We start from the raw sequence: 17,395 nt of genomic DNA, 5'->3' as shown, positions 1-17,395 counted from the left end.
TTCAAAAAGAGTAAAGCCAGATCAGAGCAGAGGCTTCTGGTTCACATATTAGCACAGTACTCATCAAGGCTATGTTTATTGAATCTCAAAATAACAATGCACTCACACTGGGAAAAAAAAATAGCTTACAAAAATCACATTAACAATTCAGGTGAAAAGTACTTAATGAATTTATGTTCACATACATTCAGTAGGCCGACCTACATTCACCGTGCATTGAGATGTTTCTATGTGTATTTATGTTCACATACATTCAGTAGGCCGACCTACATTCACCGTGCATTGAGATGTTTCTATGTGTATTTATGTTCACATACATCCAGTAGGCCGACCTACATCCACCATGCATTGAGATGTTTCTATGTGTATTTATGTTCACATACATCCAGTAGGCCGACCTACATCCACCGTGCATTGAGATGTTTCTATGTGTATTTATGTTCACATACATCCAGTAGGCCGACCTACATTCACCGTGCATTGAGATGTTTCTATGTGTATTTATGTTCACATACATCCAGTAGGCCGACCTACATCCACCGTGCATTGAGATGTTTCTATGTGTATTTATGTTCACATACATTCAGTAGGCCGACCTACATTCACCGTGCATTGAGATGTTTCTATGTGTATTTATGTTCACATACATCCAGTAGGCCGACCTACATCCACCGTGCATTGAGATGTTTCTATGTGTATTTATGTTCACATACATTCAGTAGGCCGACCTACATTCACCGTGCATTGAGATGTTTCTATGTGTATTTATGTTCACATACATCCAGTAGGCCGACCTACATCCACCGTGCATTGAGATGTTTCTATGTGTATTTATGTTCTAATACATCTGACATACACTGAGCGGACAAAACATTAGGAACACCCTCTTCCTGATATTGAGTTGCACCTCCCCCTTTTGCCCTCAGAACAGCTTCAGATGTTTGTGCATGGACTCTACATCTACAGGGATGCTGACCCATTTCACACTTTAGCAGACGCTCTTATCCAGAGTGACTTGAGTTAAGTGCCTTGCTCAAGGGCACATCGACAGATTGTTCCCCCCAAATATAATAATTCTGAATACTTTACCAGAGAGCTAAACGGCAGGTAGCCTGGGGGGTAGAGCGTTGGACTAGTAACCGAAAAGTTGCTCGATCGAATCCCCAGAGCTGACAAGGTAAACATCTGTTGTTCTGCCTCTGAACAAGGCAGTTAACTCACTGTTCCTAGGCCGTCATTGTAAATAAGATTTTGTTCTTAACTAGTTAAATAAAAATAGCTATGGATTGTTTGCCTATTCCTATTTGGGAAACCAGCAATTTGGCGAGCGCGCATGGCAATAGACCTCGCTGATTATTGAGTTGTGGCTATCAGTGAAAAACATCTAAAAATGTGTGAAGATAATGTTTCTCGAGACTAATTTAAAAATGTTGCAACAAGAAGTAGGGGAGGGATGTGTCGCGAAGATATGGGCGTCTCTCTCCAGAATGTTCCCCCTGCGGTCTCCTGACAATTATTGCACATTCATTGTTGTGAATTGTTTGCTCTTCGATTGTTTGTTTTGTTCAATTCTCCATCATATATGTAACCAGTAGGCATAGTAGATGTACCGTTTATCCCGTCATTTGGTTACATTTCTGTTAATGCATGTATTTACAGTAATTTACTGTTCTCCTTCCCGGAGTGGAAAAACGTTGTTTGCAGAGTTTACAACCTGATACACTTGTGAGAAACAACAAGTAAGGGGTTAATTTTATATCCATCTGAGAGAGCATTGAGAGTATGTGGTTTCTCTGTCCTGGTTCAAGTCAAGACAGATGGAAAGGGAGGCGATTCATGAGAACCTGCATTTTCATCAGGATATTTTGCTATTTTCATTTTTTCAGCTTTAGGCCTATGTATTCTATTGTTTATTTGTAGGCTTTAGGCCTATGTATTCTTGTTTATTTGTAGGCTTTAGGCCTATGTATTTTACTGTGTTAAGGTGTTCTTAACGTTTCGTATACTCAGCGTATGTTTATACAGTAAAATCATAAAATCAGTTTTCTCTATGTCTGATCCATAAAGGAGAGAGGAGTTCAGGGGTTAGTCCTGGGGGGCGTCTAGGGTCTCCAGCGTCAGCCACAGCCCCCCCTCGGCTCTGAGAACCAGCTGGGGTAGCCTCCTCACCTCCACCCCCCCTGGGGTCAAACGGAACCTCCTCAAGGTCAGCGCCACCACCACACGCAGCTCCGCCATGGCAAACTTCTGACCTATACAGTTCCTATAGCACAGAATGATCGGTGATGGTTGATACTGTATCATCATAGCCTGGTCTCCGGATCTGTTTGTACTGTCATGCCATGCACAAACGGATCAGGGAACAGGTTCTAAACATTAGGCTATGTTATGCCTGGGCTGTGATGCTAATGTGTATAAAGATAATGTCAATTAGAATCCACACCTAGGTCCTGAAGAGAAAGGTATGAAGGCATGGGATGAACGGTCCTTTGAGTTCTCAGGGTCGAAGCGCATGGGGTTGTAGACCTGGAGAGAAGAAGAGTGAAATGCCATCAGACTAAAGTGACTGTCAGCGGCACTGTGAGAGGATATTAAGGAGCTCGTCAGAGCCCTGAGTGTCGATGGAGTAAACTGTACTAACGTCTGGGTCAGGCCAGATCTCAGGGTTGTGATGGGTCCCATAGATGCTCACCAGACAGATGCTACCTGAGGTGGGAAAAGACATTAGACATTAGTATTAGAAACGCACAGGCTCCGCCCACCTGAAGATCTGTCTTCTTCAGCTATCTATTTCCTGTGTTTACATTGCCTTTCCGTTTAGTCTATAAGAACGCTAAAGCTTCGTCAGGGATTTAACGCACCGTCTCCACACGTACAGTACCAGTCAAAAGTTTGGACACACCTACTCATTCCGGGGTTTTTCTCTTTGTATATTTGAGCTGTTCTTGCCTTAATATGGACTTGGTCTTTTACCAAATAGGCCTATCTTCTGTATGCCACCCTTACCTTGTCACAACACAACTGATTGGCTGAAAAGGAAAGAAATTCCACAAATACATTTTTTACAAGGAACACCTGTTAATTTAAATGCATTCCAGGTGACTAGCTCATGAAGCTGGTTGAGAGAATGCCAAGCGTGTGCAAAACTGTCATCAAGGCAACTTTGAAGAAACTCAAATATAAAATATATTTTGATTTGTTTAACACTTCTACATGATTCCATATGTGTTATTTCATAGTGTTGATGTCTTCACTCTTATTCTACAATGTAGAAAATTGTAAAAAAAAATAAAGAAAAACCCTTGAATGAGTAAAGTCAGGCAGGGTAGACAGAGCAGGTAGTCTAGACAGAGCAGGTAGTCTAGACAGAGCAGGTAGTCTAGACAGAGCAGGTAGGGGAGACAGAGCAGGTAGTCTAGACAGAGCAGGTAGTCTAGACAGAGCAGGCAGGGTAGACAGAGCAGGTAGTCTAGACAGAGCAGGTAGGGTAGACAGAGCAGGTAGGGTAGACAGAGCAGGTAGTCTAGACAGAGCAGGTAGTCTAGACAGAGCAGGTAGTCTAGACAGAGCAGGTAGGGTAGACAGAGCAGGTAGTCTAGACAGAGCAGGTAGTCTAGACAGAGCAGGTAGGGTAGACAGAGCAGGTAGGGTAGACAGAGCAGGTAGTCTAGACAGAGCATGTAGTCTAGACAGAGCAGGTAGTCTAGACAGAGCAGGTAGGGTAGACAGAGCAGGTAGTCTAGACAGAGCAGGTAGTCTAGACAGAGCAGGTAGGGTAGACAGAGCAGGTAGGGTAGACAGAGCAGGTAGTCTAGACAGAGCATGTAGTCTAGACAGAGCAGGTAGTCTAGACAGAGCAGGTAGGGTAGACAGAGCAGGTAGTCTAGACAGAGCAGGTAGTCTAGACAGAGCAGGTAGTCTAGACAGAGCAGGTAGTCTAGACAGAGCAGGCAGGGTAGACAGAGCAGGTCGTCTAGACAGAGCAGGTAGTCTAGACAGAGCAGGTAGTCTAGACAGAGCAGGGAGTCTAGACAGAGCAGGCAGGGTAGACAGAGCAGGTCGTCTAGACAGAGCAGGTAGTCTAGACAGAGCAGGTAGTCTAGACAGAGCAGGTAGTCTAGACAGAGCAGGCAGGGTAGACAGAGCAGGTCGTCTAGACAGAGCAGGTAGTCTAGACAGAGCATGTAGTCTAGACAGAGCAGGTAGGGGAGACAGAGCAGGTAGTCTAGACAGAGCAGGTAGGGTAGACAGAGCAGGTAGTCTAGACAGAGCAGGTAGTCTAGACAGAGCAGGTAGGGTAGACAGAGCAGGTAGTCTAGACAGAGCAGGTAGTCTAGACAGAGCAGGTAGTCTAGACAGAGCAGGTAGGGTAGACAGAGCAGGTAGGGTAGACAGAGCAGGTAGTCTAGACAGAGCATGTAGTCTAGACAGAGCAGGTAGTCTAGACAGAGCAGGTAGGGTAGACAGAGCAGGTAGTCTAGACAGAGCAGGTAGTCTAGACAGAGCAGGTAGTCTAGACAGAGCAGGTAGGGTAGACAGAGCAGGTAGGGTAGACAGAGCAGGTAGTCTAGACAGAGCATGTAGTCTAGACAGAGCAGGTAGTCTAGACAGAGCAGGTAGGGTAGACAGAGCAGGTAGTCTAGACAGAGCAGGTAGTCTAGACAGAGCAGGTAGTCTAGACAGAGCAGGTAGTCTAGACAGAGCAGGCAGGGTAGACAGAGCAGGTCGTCTAGACAGAGCAGGTAGTCTAGACAGAGCAGGTAGTCTAGACAGAGCAGGGAGTCTAGACAGAGCAGGCAGGGTAGACAGAGCAGGTCGTCTAGACAGAGCAGGTAGTCTAGACAGAGCAGGTAGTCTAGACAGAGCAGGTAGTCTAGACAGAGCAGGCAGGGTAGACAGAGCAGGTCGTCTAGACAGAGCAGGTAGTCTAGACAGAGCATGTAGTCTAGACAGAGCAGGTAGTCTAGACAGAGCAGTTAGTCTAGACAGAGCAGGTAGTCTAGACAGAGCAGGTAGGGGAGACAGAGCAGGTAGTCTAGACAGAGCAGGTAGTCTAGACAGAGCAGGTAGGGTAGACAGAGCAGGCAGTCTAGACAGAGCAGGTAGTCTAGACAGAGCAGGTAGTCTAGACAGAGCAGGTAGGGTAGACAGAGCAGGTAGTCTAGACAGAGCAGGTAGTCTAGACAGAGCAGGTAGGGTAGACAGAGCAGGTAGTCTAGACAGAGCAGGTAGTCTAGACAGAGCAGGTAGGGGAGACAGAGCAGGTAGTCTAGACAGAGCAGGTAGGGGAGACAGAGCAGGTAGTCTAGACAGAGCAGGTAGTCTAGACAGAGCAGGTAGTCTAGACAGAGCAGGCAGGGTAGACAGAGCAGGTAGTCTAGACAGAGCAGGTAGGGTAGACAGAGCAGGTAGGGTAGACAGAGCAGGTAGTCTAGACAGAGCAGGTAGTCTAGACAGAGCAGGTAGTCTAGACAGAGCAGGTAGTCTAGACAGAGCAGTTAGGGTAGACAGAGCAGGTAGTCTAGACAGAGCAGGTAGTCTAGACAGAGCAGGTAGTCTAGACAGAGCAGGTAGGGTAGACAGAGCAGGTAGTCTAGACAGAGCAGGTAGTCTAGACAGAGCAGGTAGGGTAGACAGAGCAGGTAGTCTAGACAGAGCAGGTAGTCTAGACAGAGCAGGTAGTCTAGACAGAGCAGGTAGGGTAGACAGAGCAGGTAGGGTAGACAGAGCAGGTAGTCTAGACAGAGCATGTAGTCTAGACAGAGCAGGTAGTCTAGACAGAGCAGGTAGGGTAGACAGAGCAGGTAGTCTAGACAGAGCAGGTAGTCTAGACAGAGCAGGTAGTCTAGACAGAGCAGGTAGGGTAGACAGAGCAGGTAGGGTAGACAGAGCAGGTAGTCTAGACAGAGCATGTAGTCTAGACAGAGCAGGTAGTCTAGACAGAGCAGGTAGGGTAGACAGAGCAGGTAGTCTAGACAGAGCAGGTAGTCTAGACAGAGCAGGTAGTCTAGACAGAGCAGGTAGTCTAGACAGAGCAGGTAGTCTAGACAGAGCAGGTAGGGTAGACAGAGCAGGTAGTCTAGACAGAGCAGGTAGTCTAGACAGAGCAGGTGGTCTAGACAGAGCAGGTAGGGGAGACTGAGCAGGCAGTCTAGACAGAGCAGGTAGTCTAGACAGAGCAGGTAGTCTAGACAGAGCAGGTAGGGGAGACAGAGCAGGTAGTCTAGACAGAGCAGGTAGTCTAGACAGAGCAGGTAGGGGAGACTGAGCAGGCAGTCTAGACAGAGCAGGTAGTCTAGACAGAGCAGGTAGTCTAGACAGAGCAGGTAGGGGAGACAGAGCAGGTAGTCTAGACAGAGCAGGTAGTCTAGACAGAGCAGGTAGGGTAGACAGAGCAGGTAGTCTAGACAGAGCAGGTAGTCTAGACAGAGCAGGTAGTCTAGACAGAGCAGGTAGGGTAGACAGAGCAGGTAGTCTAGACAGAGCAGGTAGTCTAGACAGAGCAGGTAGGGGAGACAGAGCAGGTAGTCTAGACAGAGCAGGTAGTCTAGACAGAGCAGGTAGTCTAGACAGAGCAGGTAGGGTAGACAGAGCAGGTAGTCTAGACAGAGCAGGTAGGGGAGACTGAGAAAGTGTTTGGTGGTTGCAGCTCTGTTCCTCCCCTTTCTGTTAATGGATTTAAATATGCAAATATTCCCAAATACACCCTGTGGTATGACCCGTCCCCTCACCCTGTGGTACGACCCGTCCCCTCACCCTGTGGTACGACCCGTCCCCTCACCCTGTGGTACGACCCGTCCCCCTCACCCTGTGGTATGACCCGTTCCCCTCACCCTGTGGTACGACCCGTCCACCTCACCCTGTGGTACGACCCGTCCCCTCACCCTGTGGTATGACCTGTCCCCCTCACCCTGTGGTACGACCCGTCCCCCTCACCCTGTGGTATGACCCGTTCCCCTCACCCTGTGGTACGACCCGTTCCCCTCACCCTGTGGTATGACCCGTCCCCTCACCCTGTGGTACGACCCGTCCCCCTCACCCTGTGGAATGACCTGTCCCCCTCACCCTGTGGTATGACCCGTCCCCCTCCCCTCACCCTGTGGTATGACCCGTCCTCCTCACCCTGTGGTATGACCCGTCCCCCTCCCCTCACCCTGTGGTATGACCCGTCCTCCTCACCCTGTGGTATGACCCGTCCCCCTCATCCTGTAGTATGACCTGTCCCCCTCACCCTGTGGTATGACCTGTCCCCCTCACCCTGTGGTATGACCCGTCCCCCTCCCCTCACCCTGTGGTATGACCCGTCCCCCTCACCCTGTGGTATGACCCGTCCCCTTACCCTGTGGTATGACCCATCCCCCTCCCCTCACCCTGTGGTATGACCCATCCCCCTCCCCTCACCCTGTGGTATGACCCGTCCTCCTCACCCTGTGGTATGACCCGTCCCCCTCATCCTGTAGTATGACCTGTCCCCCTCACCCTGTGGTATGACCTGTCCCCCTCATCCTGTAGTATGACCCGTCCCCCTCACCCTGTGGTATGACCTGTCCCCCTCACCCTGTGGTATGACCCGTCCCCCTCACCCTGTGGTATGACCCGTCCCCCTCACCCTGTGGTATGACCCGTCCCCCTCACACTGTGGTATGACCCGTCCCCCTCACCCTGTGGTATGACCCGTCCCCTCACCCTGTGGTATGACCCGTCCCCCTCATCCTGTAGTATGACCTGTCCCCCTCACCCTGTGGTATGACCTGTCCCCCTCACCCTGTGGTACGACCCATCCCCCTCACTCTGTGGTACGACCCATCCCCCTCACCCTGTGGTATGACCCGTTCCATCCCCCTCACCCTGTGGTACGACCCATCCCCCTCACCCTGTGGTATGACCCATCCCCCTGCCCTCACCCTGTGGTATGACCCATCCCCCTCACCCTTTGGTATGACCCGTCCCCCTCACCCTGTGGTATAACCCGTCCCCCTCACCCTGTGGTATAACCCGTCCCCCTCACCCTGTGGTATGACCCGTCCACCTGGCACCGTCATGTCCTTCGTGTATCGTCTGGTGACAGCAGACACGGGGGAGTGCAGTCTCAGAGACTCTTTAATACACATGGTGGTGAAGGGGAGGCTGCTCAGGTCCTCCCTGCAGAAACACAACACACCAGTCATTCTTTTATGGATCATTCACACATACAGAAAGGACTGGTCTGTTTTGAGAGTCTTAGCCCACAGAGATCCCCAGACTACTCTTATTAAAGTGGTATCCTTTCTGTGGTTTTGAGTGTCTTGGCCCACAGAGATCCCCAGACTCATCTTATTAAAGTGGTATCCTCTCTGTGGTTTTGAGTGTCTTGGCCCACAGAGATCCAAGACTACTCTTATTAACGTGGTATCCTCTCTGTGGTTTTGAGTGTCTTGGCCCACAGAGATCCAAGACTACTCTTATTAACGTGGTATCCTCTCTGTGGTTTTGAGTGTCTTGGCCCACAGAGATCCCCAGACTCATCTTATTAAAGTGGTATCCTCTCTGTGGTTTTGAGTGTCTTGGCCCACAGAGATCCCCAGACTACTCTTATTAACATGGTATCCTCTCTGTGGTTTTGAGTGTCTTGGCCCACAGAGATCCCCAGACTACTCTTATTAAAGTGGTATCCTCTCTGTGGTTTTGAGTGTCTTGGCCCACAGAGATCCCCAGACTCATCTTATTAAAGTGGTATCCTCTCTGTGGTTTTGAGTGTCTTGGCCCACAGAGATCCTGCCATGTTGAGATGAAGAGAGGATGGAACTTTTCATTATTACAAATGTGACCTATTTGAGAAAGGCCTGTGGTATCAACCGTCCCCCTCCCCTCGCCCTGTGGTATGACCCATCCCCCTTCCCCTTGCCCTGTAGTATGAACCGTGCCCCTGCCCTCACCCTGTGGTATGACCCGTCCCATCCCCCTCACCCTGTGGTATGACCCGTCCCCCTGTCCTCACCCTGTGGTATGACCCGTCCCCCTGCCCTCACCCTGTGGTATGACCCGTCCCCCTGCCCTCACCCTGTGGTATGACCCGTCCCCCTGCCCTCACCCTGTGGTATGACCCGTCCCCCTCCCCTCACCCTGTGGTATGACCCGTCCCCCTCCCCTCACCCTGTGGTATGACCCGTCCCCCTGCCCTCACCCTGTGGTATGACCCGTCCCCCTGCCCTCACCCTGTGGTATGACCCGTCCCCCTCCCATCACCCTGTGGTATGACAGAAACAACAGAAACAAAGACAGACAGGCAAGCAGACAGACAGACAGACAGACAGACAGACAGACAGACAGACGGACGGACGGACGGACGGACGGACGGACGGACGGACGGACGGACGGACGGACGGACGGACGGACAGACAGACAGACAGACAGACAGACAGACAGACAGACGGACAGACAGACAGACAGGTGCTGACCAGTCTAAGTCATCTGTCTTTCGGTCTTGTAGCAGGTCGTTGACCTCGGCTCTACAGCGGTCCTGGTAGTCCTGATGCTGAGACAGGTTATACAGAACCCAGCTGATCCCGCTGGCCGTGGTGTCATGACCTGAGAGAGAATAAAGTCTCAAATAAATTGATTTATGATAGAATATACTGCCAGGGTAATTACAGTAGTTTATGATAGGATATACTGCCAGGGTAAATATAGTAGTTTATGATAGGATATACTGCCAGGGTAAATACAGTAGTTTATGATAGGATATACTGCCAGGGTAATTACAGTAGTTTATGATAGGATATACTGCCAGGGTAAATACAGTAGTTTATGATAGGATATACTGCCAGGGTAAATACAGTAGTTTATGATAGGATATACTGCCAGGGTAAATACAGTAGTTTATGATAGGATATACTGCCAGGGTAAATACAGTAGAGGATATGGTGGATCTGAACACTCGAGGATCACCTCCAAACATGAAAGTGTCTGCCTCTGCTTTTATCTCCTCATCTGTGAGACCATGACCATCCTCATCCTTTGACAGCAGTAACAAATCAATGAAGTCTGCTACTCTTTTCTTCTTCTTCTCCTCCCCTCCTGTGGTGTCAGTGTGGCTCTCTGGCTCCCCCCGGTGGAGAAGCTGTGCTCTGCGCTCCTGGACAACAGTCCTGGTGAACCTGTGTATAGGGTTGTAAGAACTTGAGTTACTTCCTGAAAATTCCAAAGTATTCCAGAAATCCTGTTTGGAGGAATCTTGGATTTCCAGCTTCCAGGTATCTCCCAAAAGGAATTTCAGAAAACCTTGGAATTTCAGAGAAATGTTCAGCCAATCTTCTTACCCGTGTACTACACTACAGGCCTGTTTGAAGCGCTGTCCCTCTGGGGACCTCCAGTACAGACAGTCCCAGTGGTGCAGGATACGTCCTCTCCGCTCGATCACCAAGGTACTCAGCTCAAATATGGCTGCTATGTACTCACTGGAACTCCTGGACGAAAGGAAAGGAGCCATCAGACAGAGTTAGATAGAGGAGGGAGGAGACAGGGTTACATAGAGGAGGGAGGAGACAGGGTTACATAGAGGAGGGAGGAGACAGGGTTACATAGAGGAGGGAGGAGACAGGGTTAGATAGAGGAGGGAGGAGACAGGGTTACATAGAGGAGGGAGGAGACAGGGTTACATAGAGGAGGGAGGAGACAGGGTTAGATAGAGGAGGGAGGAGACAGGGTTACATAGAGGAGGGAGGAGACAGGGTTAGATAGAGGAGGGAGGAGACAGGGTTACATAGAGGAGGGAGGAGACAGGGTTACATAGAGGAGGGAGGAGACAGGGTTAGATAGAGGAGGGAGGAGACAGGGTTACATAGAGGAGGGAGGAGACAGGGTTAGATAGAGGAGGGAGGAGACAGGGTTACATAGAGGAGGGAGGAGACAGGGTTACATAGAGGAGGGAGGAGACAGGGTTACATAGAGGAGGGAGGAGACAGGGTTAGATAGAGGAGGGAGGAGACAGGGTTACATAGAGGAGGGAGGAGACAGGGTTACATAGAGGAGGGAGGAGACAGGGTTAGATAGAGGAGGGAGGAGACAGGGTTACATAGAGGAGGGAGGAGACAGGGTTACATAGAGGAGGGAGGAGACAGGGTTAGATAGAGGAGGGAGGAGACAGGGTTACATAGAGGAGGGAGGAGACAGGGTTAGATAGAGGAGGGAGGAGACAGGGTTAGATAGAGGAGGGAGGATGGAGACAGGGTTAGATAGAGGAGGATGGAGACAGGGTTACATAGAGGAGGGAGGATGGAGACAGGGTTAGATAGAGGAGGGAGGATGGAGACAGAGTTAGATAGAGGAGGGAGGATGGAGACAGGGTTAGATAGAGGAGGGAGGAGACAGGGTTACATAGAGGAGGGAGGATGGAGACAGGGTTAGATAGAGGAGGGAGGATGAGACAGGGTTAGATAGAGGAGGGAGGATGGAGACAGGGTTAGATAGAGGAGGGAGGATGAGACAGGGTTAGATAGAGGAGGGAGGATGGAGACAGGGTTAGATAGAGGAGGGAGGATGGAGACAGGGTTAGATAGAGGAGGGAGGATGGAGACAGGGTTAGATAGAGGAGGGAGGATGGAGACAGGGTTAGATAGAGGAGGGAGGACACAGGGTTACATAGAGGAGGGAGGATGGAGACAGGGTTAGATAGAGGAGGGAGGATGAGACAGGGTTAGATATAGCAGGGAGGATGGAGACAGGGTTACATAGAGGAGGGAGGATGGAGACAGGGTTACATAGAGGAGGGAGGATGGAGACAGGGTTAGATAGAGGAGGGAGGAGACAGGGTTAGATAGAGGAGGGAGGAGACAGGGTTAGATAGAGGAGGGAGGATGGAGACAGGGTTAGATAGGAGGGAGGATGGAGACAGGGTTAGATAGAGGAGGGAGGAGACAGGGTTAGTTAGAGGAGGGAGGAGACAGGGTTAGATAAAGGAGGGAGGATGGAGACAGGGTTAGATAGAGGAGGGAGGATGGAGACAGGGTTAGATAGAGGAGGGAGGATGGAGACAGGGTTAGATAGAGGAGGGAGGAGACAGGGTTAGATAGAGGAGGGAGGATGGAGACAGGGTTAGATAGGAGGGAGGATGGAGACAGGGTTAGATAGGGGGGAGGATGGAGACAGGGTTAGATAGGAGGGAGGATGGAGACAGGGTTAGATAGGAGGGAGGATGGAGACAGGGTTAGATAGAGGAGGGAGGTTGGAGACAGGGTTAGATAGAGGAGGGAGGATGGGAGACAGGGTTAGATAGAGGAAGGAGGATGGAGACAGGGTTAGATAGAGGAGGGAGGATGGAGACAGGGTTAGATAGAGGAGGGAGGATGGAGACAGGGTTAGATAGAGGAGGGAGGATGGAGACAGGGTTAGATAGAGGAGGGAGGATGGAGACAGAGTTACATAGAGGAGGGAGGGTGGAGGGGACTATGGTTACTGGACTCTTGTCTCAGTATCAGAGGTAGAAGGTTACTGGACTCTTGTCTCAGTATCAGAGGTAGAAGGTTACTGGGCTCTTGTCTCAGTATCAGAGGTAGAAGGTTACTGGACTTGTCTCAGTCAGTATCAGAGGTAGAAGGTTACTGGGCTCTTGTCTCAGTATCAGAGGTAGAAGGTTACTGGACTCTTGTCTCAGTATCAGAGGTAGAAGGTTACTGGACTCTTGTCTCAGTCAGTATCAGAGGTAGAAGGTTACTGGGCTCTTGTCTCAGTCAGTATCACAGGTAGAAGGTTACTGGGCTCTTGTCTCAGTCAGTAACAGAGGTAGAAGGTTACTGGACTCTTGTCTTAGTCAGTAACAGAGGTAGAAGGTTACTAGGCTCTTGTCTCAGTATCAGAGGTAGAAGGTTACTGGGCTCTTGTCTCAGTCAGTATCACAGGTAGAAGGTTACTGGGCTCTTGTCTCAGTCAGTAACAGAGGTAGAAGTTTACTGGACTCTTGTCTTAGTCAGTAACAGAGGTAGAAGGTTACTAGGCTCTTGTCTCAGTATCAGAGGTAGAAGGTTACTGGACTCTTGTCTCAGTCAGTAACAGAGGTAGAAGGTTACTGGGCTCTTGTCTCAGTATCAGAGGTAGAAGGTTACTGGGCTCTTGTCTCAGTCAGTAACAGAGGTAGAAGGTTACTGGACACTTGTCTCAGTCAGTAACAGAGGTAGAAGGTTACTGGACTCTTGTTTCAGTCAATATCAGAGGTAGAAGGTTACTGGACTCTTGTCTCAGTATCAGAGGTAGAAGGTTACTGGACTCTTGTCTCAGTCAGTAACAGAGGTAGAAGGTTACTGGACTCTTGTTTCAGTCAATATCAGAGGTAGAAGGTTACTGGACTCTTGTCTCAGTATCAGAGGTAGAAGGTTACTGGACTCTTGTCTCAGTCAGTAACAGAGGTAGAAGGTTACTGGACTCTTGTTTCAGTCAGTATCAGAGGTAGAAGGTTACTGGACTCTTGTCTCAGTCAGTAACAGAGGTAGAAGGTTACTGGACTCTTGTTTCAGTCAGTATCAGAGGTAGAAGGTTACTGGACTCTTGTTTCAGTCAGTATCAGAGGTAGAAGGTTACTGGACTCTTGTCTCAGTCAGTAACAGAGGTAGAAGGTTACTGGACTCTTGTTTCAGTCAGTATCAGAGGTAGAAGGTTACTGGACTCTTGTTTCAGTCAGTATCAGAGGTAGAAGGTTACTGGGCTCTTATCTCAGTCAGTATCAGAGGTAGAAGGTTACTGGACTCTTGTCTCGGTATCAGAGGTAGAAGGTTACTGGGCTCTTATCTCAGTCAGTATCAGAGGTAGAAGGTTACTGGACTCTTGTCTCAGTCAGTAACAGAGGTAGAAGGTTACTGGGCTCTTGTCTCAGTCAGTATCAGAGATAGAAGGTTACTGGACTCTTGTCTCAGTCAGTAACAGAGGTAGAAGGTTACTGGACTCTTGTCTCAGTCAGTAACAGAGGTAGAAGGTTACTGGGCTCTTGTCTCAGTCAGTAACAGAGGTAGAAGGTTACTGGACTCTTGTCTCAGTATCAGAGGTAGAAGGTTACTGGACTCTTGTCTCAGTCAGTAACAGAGGTAGAAGGTTACTGGGCTCTTGTCTCAGTCAGTAACAGAGGTAGAAGGTTACTGGACTCTTGTCTCAGTCAGTAACAGAGGTAGAAGGTTACTGGGCTCTTGTCTCAGTCAGTAACAGAGATAGAAGGTTACTGGACTCTTGTCTCAGTCAGTAACAGAGGTAGAAGGTTACTGGACTCTTGTCTCAGTCAGTAACAGAGGTAGAAGGTTACTGGGCTCTTGTCTCAGTCAGTAACAGAGGTAGAAGGTTACTGGACTCTTGTCTCAGTCAGTAACAGAGGTAGAAGGTTACTGGACTCTTGTCTCAGTTAGTATCAGAGGTCGAAGGTTACTGGGCTCTTGTCTCAGTATCAGAGGTAGAAGGTTACTGGACTCTTGTCTCAGTCAGTAACAGAGGTAGAAGGTTACTGGACTCTTGTCTCAGTCAGTATCAGAGGTAGAAGGTTACTGGACTCTTGTCTCAGTCAGTAACAGAGGTAGAAGGTTACTGGACTCTTGTCTCAGTATCAGAGATAGAAGGTTACTGGACTCTTGTCTCAGTCAGTAACAGAGAGAGAAGGTTACTGGACTCTTGTCTCAGTCAGTAACAGAGATAGAAGGTTACTGGACTCTTGTCTCAGTCAGTAACAGAGGTAGAAGGTTACTGGACTCTTGTCTCAGTCAGTATCAGAGGTAGAAGGTTACTGGACTCTTGTCTCAGTCAGTAACAGAGAGAGAAGGTTACTGGACTCTTGTCTCAGTCAGTAACAGAGAGAGAAGGTTACTGGACTCTTGTCTCAGTAACAGAGGTAGAAGGTTACTGGACTCTTGTCTCAGTCAGTAACAGAGATAGAAGGTTACTGGACTCTTGTCTCAGTATCAGAGGTAGAAGGTTACTGGACTCTTGTCTCAGTCAGTAACAGAGATAGAAGGTTACTGGACTCTTGTCTCAGTCAGTAACAGAGGTAGAAGGTTACTGGACTCTTGTCTCAGTCAGTATCAGAGGTAGAAGGTTACTGGACTCTTGTCTCAGTCAGTAACAGAGATAGAAGGTTACTGGACTCTTGTCTCAGTCAGTAACAGAGAGAGAAGGTTACTGGACTCTTGTCTCAGTATCAGAGGTAGAAGGTTACTGGACTCTTGTCTCAGTCAGTAACAGAGAGAGAAGGTTACTGGACTCTTGTCTCAGTCAGTAACAGAGAGAGAAGGTTACTGGACTCTTGTCTCAGTCAGTAACAGAGATAGAAGGTTACTGGACTCTTGTCTCAGTCAGTAACAGAGATAGAAGGTTACTGGACTCTTGTCTCAGTCAGTAACAGAGAGAGAAGGTTACTGGACTCTTGTCTCAGTCAGTAACAGAGATAGAAGGTTACTGGACTCTTGTCTCAGTCAGTAACAGAGAGAGAAGGTTACTGGACTCTTGTCTCAGTATCAGAGGTAGAAGGTTACTGGACTCTTGTCTCAGTCAGTAACAGAGGTAGAAGGTTACTGGACTCTTGTCTCAGTATCAGAGATAGAAGGTTACTGGACTCTTGTCTCAGTCAGTATCAGAGATAGAAGGTTACTGGACTCTTGTCTCAGTCAGTATCAGAGATAGAAGGTTACTGGACTCTTGTCTCAGTAACAGAGATAGAAGGTTACTGGACTCTTGTCTCAGTATCAGAGATAGAAGGTTACTGGACTCTTGTCTCAGTCAGTAACAGAGATAGAAGGTTACTGGACTCTTGTCTCAGTATCAGAGATAGAAGGTTACTGGACTCTTGTCTCAGTCAGTAACAGAGATAGAAGGTTACTGGACTCTTGTCTCAGTCAGTAACAGAGATAGAAGGTTACTGGACTCTTGTCTCAGTCAGTAACAGAGATAGAAGGTTACTGGACTCTTGTCTCAGTATCAGAGATAGAAGGTTACTGGACTCTTGTCTCAGTCAGTAACAGAGAGAGAAGGTTACTGGACTCTTGTCTCAGTCAGTAACAGAGATAGAAGGTTACTGGGCTCTTGTCTCAGTCAGTAACAGAGGTAGAAGGTTACTGGACTCTTGTCTCAGTCAGTAACAGAGAGAGAAGGTTACTGGACTCTTGTCTCAGTCAGTAACAGAGATAGAAGGTTACTGGACTCTTGTCTCAGTCAGTAACAGAGAGAGAAGGTTACTGGACTCTTGTCTCAGTCAGTAACAGAGATAGAAGGTTACTGGACTCTTGTCTCAGTATCAGAGATAGAAGGTTACTGGACTCTTGTCTCAGTATCAGAGGTAGAAGGTTACTGGACTCTTGTCTCAGTATCAGAGATAGAAGGTTACTGGACTCTTGTCTCAGTAACAGAGGTAGAAGGTTACTGGACTCTTGTCTCAGTCAGTAACAGAGATAGAAGGTTACTGGACTCTTGTCTCAGTCAGTAACAGAGAGAGAAGGTTACTGGACTCTTGTCTCAGTCAGTAACAGAGATAGAAGGTTACTGGACTCTTGTCTCAGTAACAGAGGTAGAAGGTTACTGGACTCTTGTCTCAGTATCAGAGATAGAAGGTTACTGGACTCTTGTCTCAGTCAGTAACAGAGAGAGAAGGTTACTGGACTCTTGTCTCAGTCAGTATCAGAGGTAGAAGGTTACTGGACTCTTGTCTCAGTATCAGAGATAGAAGGTTACTGGACTCTTGTCTCAGTCAGTAACAGAGAGAGAAGGTTACTGGACTCTTGTCTCAGTCAGTATCAGAGGTAGAAGGTTACTGGACTCTTGTCTCAGTCAGTAACAGAGAGAGAAGGTTACTGGACTCTTGTCTCAGTCAGTATCAGAGGTAGAAGGTTACTGGACTCTTGTCTCAGTCAGTAACAGAGATAGAAGGTTACTGGACTCTTGTCTCAGTATCAGAGGTAGAAGGTTACTGGACTCTTGTCTCAGTCAGTAACAGAGATAGAAGGTTACTGGACTCTTGTCTCAGTATCAGAGGTAGAAGGTTACTGGACTCTTGTCTCAGTCAGTAACAGAGGTAGAAGGTTACTGGGCTCTTGTCTCAGTATCAGAGATAGAAGGTTACTGGACTCTTGTCTCAGTCAGTAACAGAGATAGAAGGTTACTGGACTCTTGTCTCAGTATCAGAGGTAGAAGGTTACTGGACTCTTGTCTCAGTAACAGAGAGAGAAGGTTACTGGACTCTTGTCTCAGTAACAGAGGTAGAAGGTTACTGGACTCTTGTCTCAGTCAGTAACAGAGGTAGAAGGTTACTGGACTCTTGTCTCAGTCAGTAACAGAGAGAGAAGGTTACTGGACTCTTGTCTCAGTCAGTATCAGAGATAGAAGGTTACTGGACTCTTGTCTCAGTATCAGAGATAGAAGGTTACTGGACTCTTGTCTCAGTCAGTATCAGAGGTAG

The 17,395-nt window shown here is 48.5% G+C and overlaps 1 protein-coding gene across 2 annotated transcripts in view; it reads right to left on the bottom strand.

Moving 5' to 3' along the window:
* The window catches only part of LOC109886882 (cytochrome P450 4F3), a 28,461-nt gene continuing 11,066 nt past the window's right edge, over window positions 1-17,395 (bottom strand). For both annotated transcript variants that reach the window (XM_031820963.1, XM_031820964.1), the window contains exons 7-13: window positions 10,299-10,445; window positions 9,928-10,136; window positions 9,438-9,567; window positions 8,009-8,142; window positions 2,642-2,706; window positions 2,444-2,526; window positions 1-2,263 (exon numbers count right to left, since the gene is read on the bottom strand). In XM_031820963.1, the coding sequence (XP_031676823.1) occupies window positions 2,086-2,263; window positions 2,444-2,526; window positions 2,642-2,706; window positions 8,009-8,142; window positions 9,438-9,567; window positions 9,928-10,136; window positions 10,299-10,445 (946 nt within the window). In that variant the 3' untranslated portion in view covers window positions 1-2,085. The remainder of the gene's footprint in view (window positions 2,264-2,443; window positions 2,527-2,641; window positions 2,707-8,008; window positions 8,143-9,437; window positions 9,568-9,927; window positions 10,137-10,298; window positions 10,446-17,395) is intronic.

This window comes from Oncorhynchus kisutch, unplaced genomic scaffold, assembly GCF_002021735.2.
Source record: "Oncorhynchus kisutch isolate 150728-3 unplaced genomic scaffold, Okis_V2 scaffold3805, whole genome shotgun sequence".
Classification (NCBI taxonomy): domain Eukaryota; kingdom Metazoa; phylum Chordata; class Actinopteri; order Salmoniformes; family Salmonidae; genus Oncorhynchus; species Oncorhynchus kisutch.
Note: the sequence above shows the minus strand (reverse complement) of the source record. Positions and strands in the feature narration are given on the sequence as shown.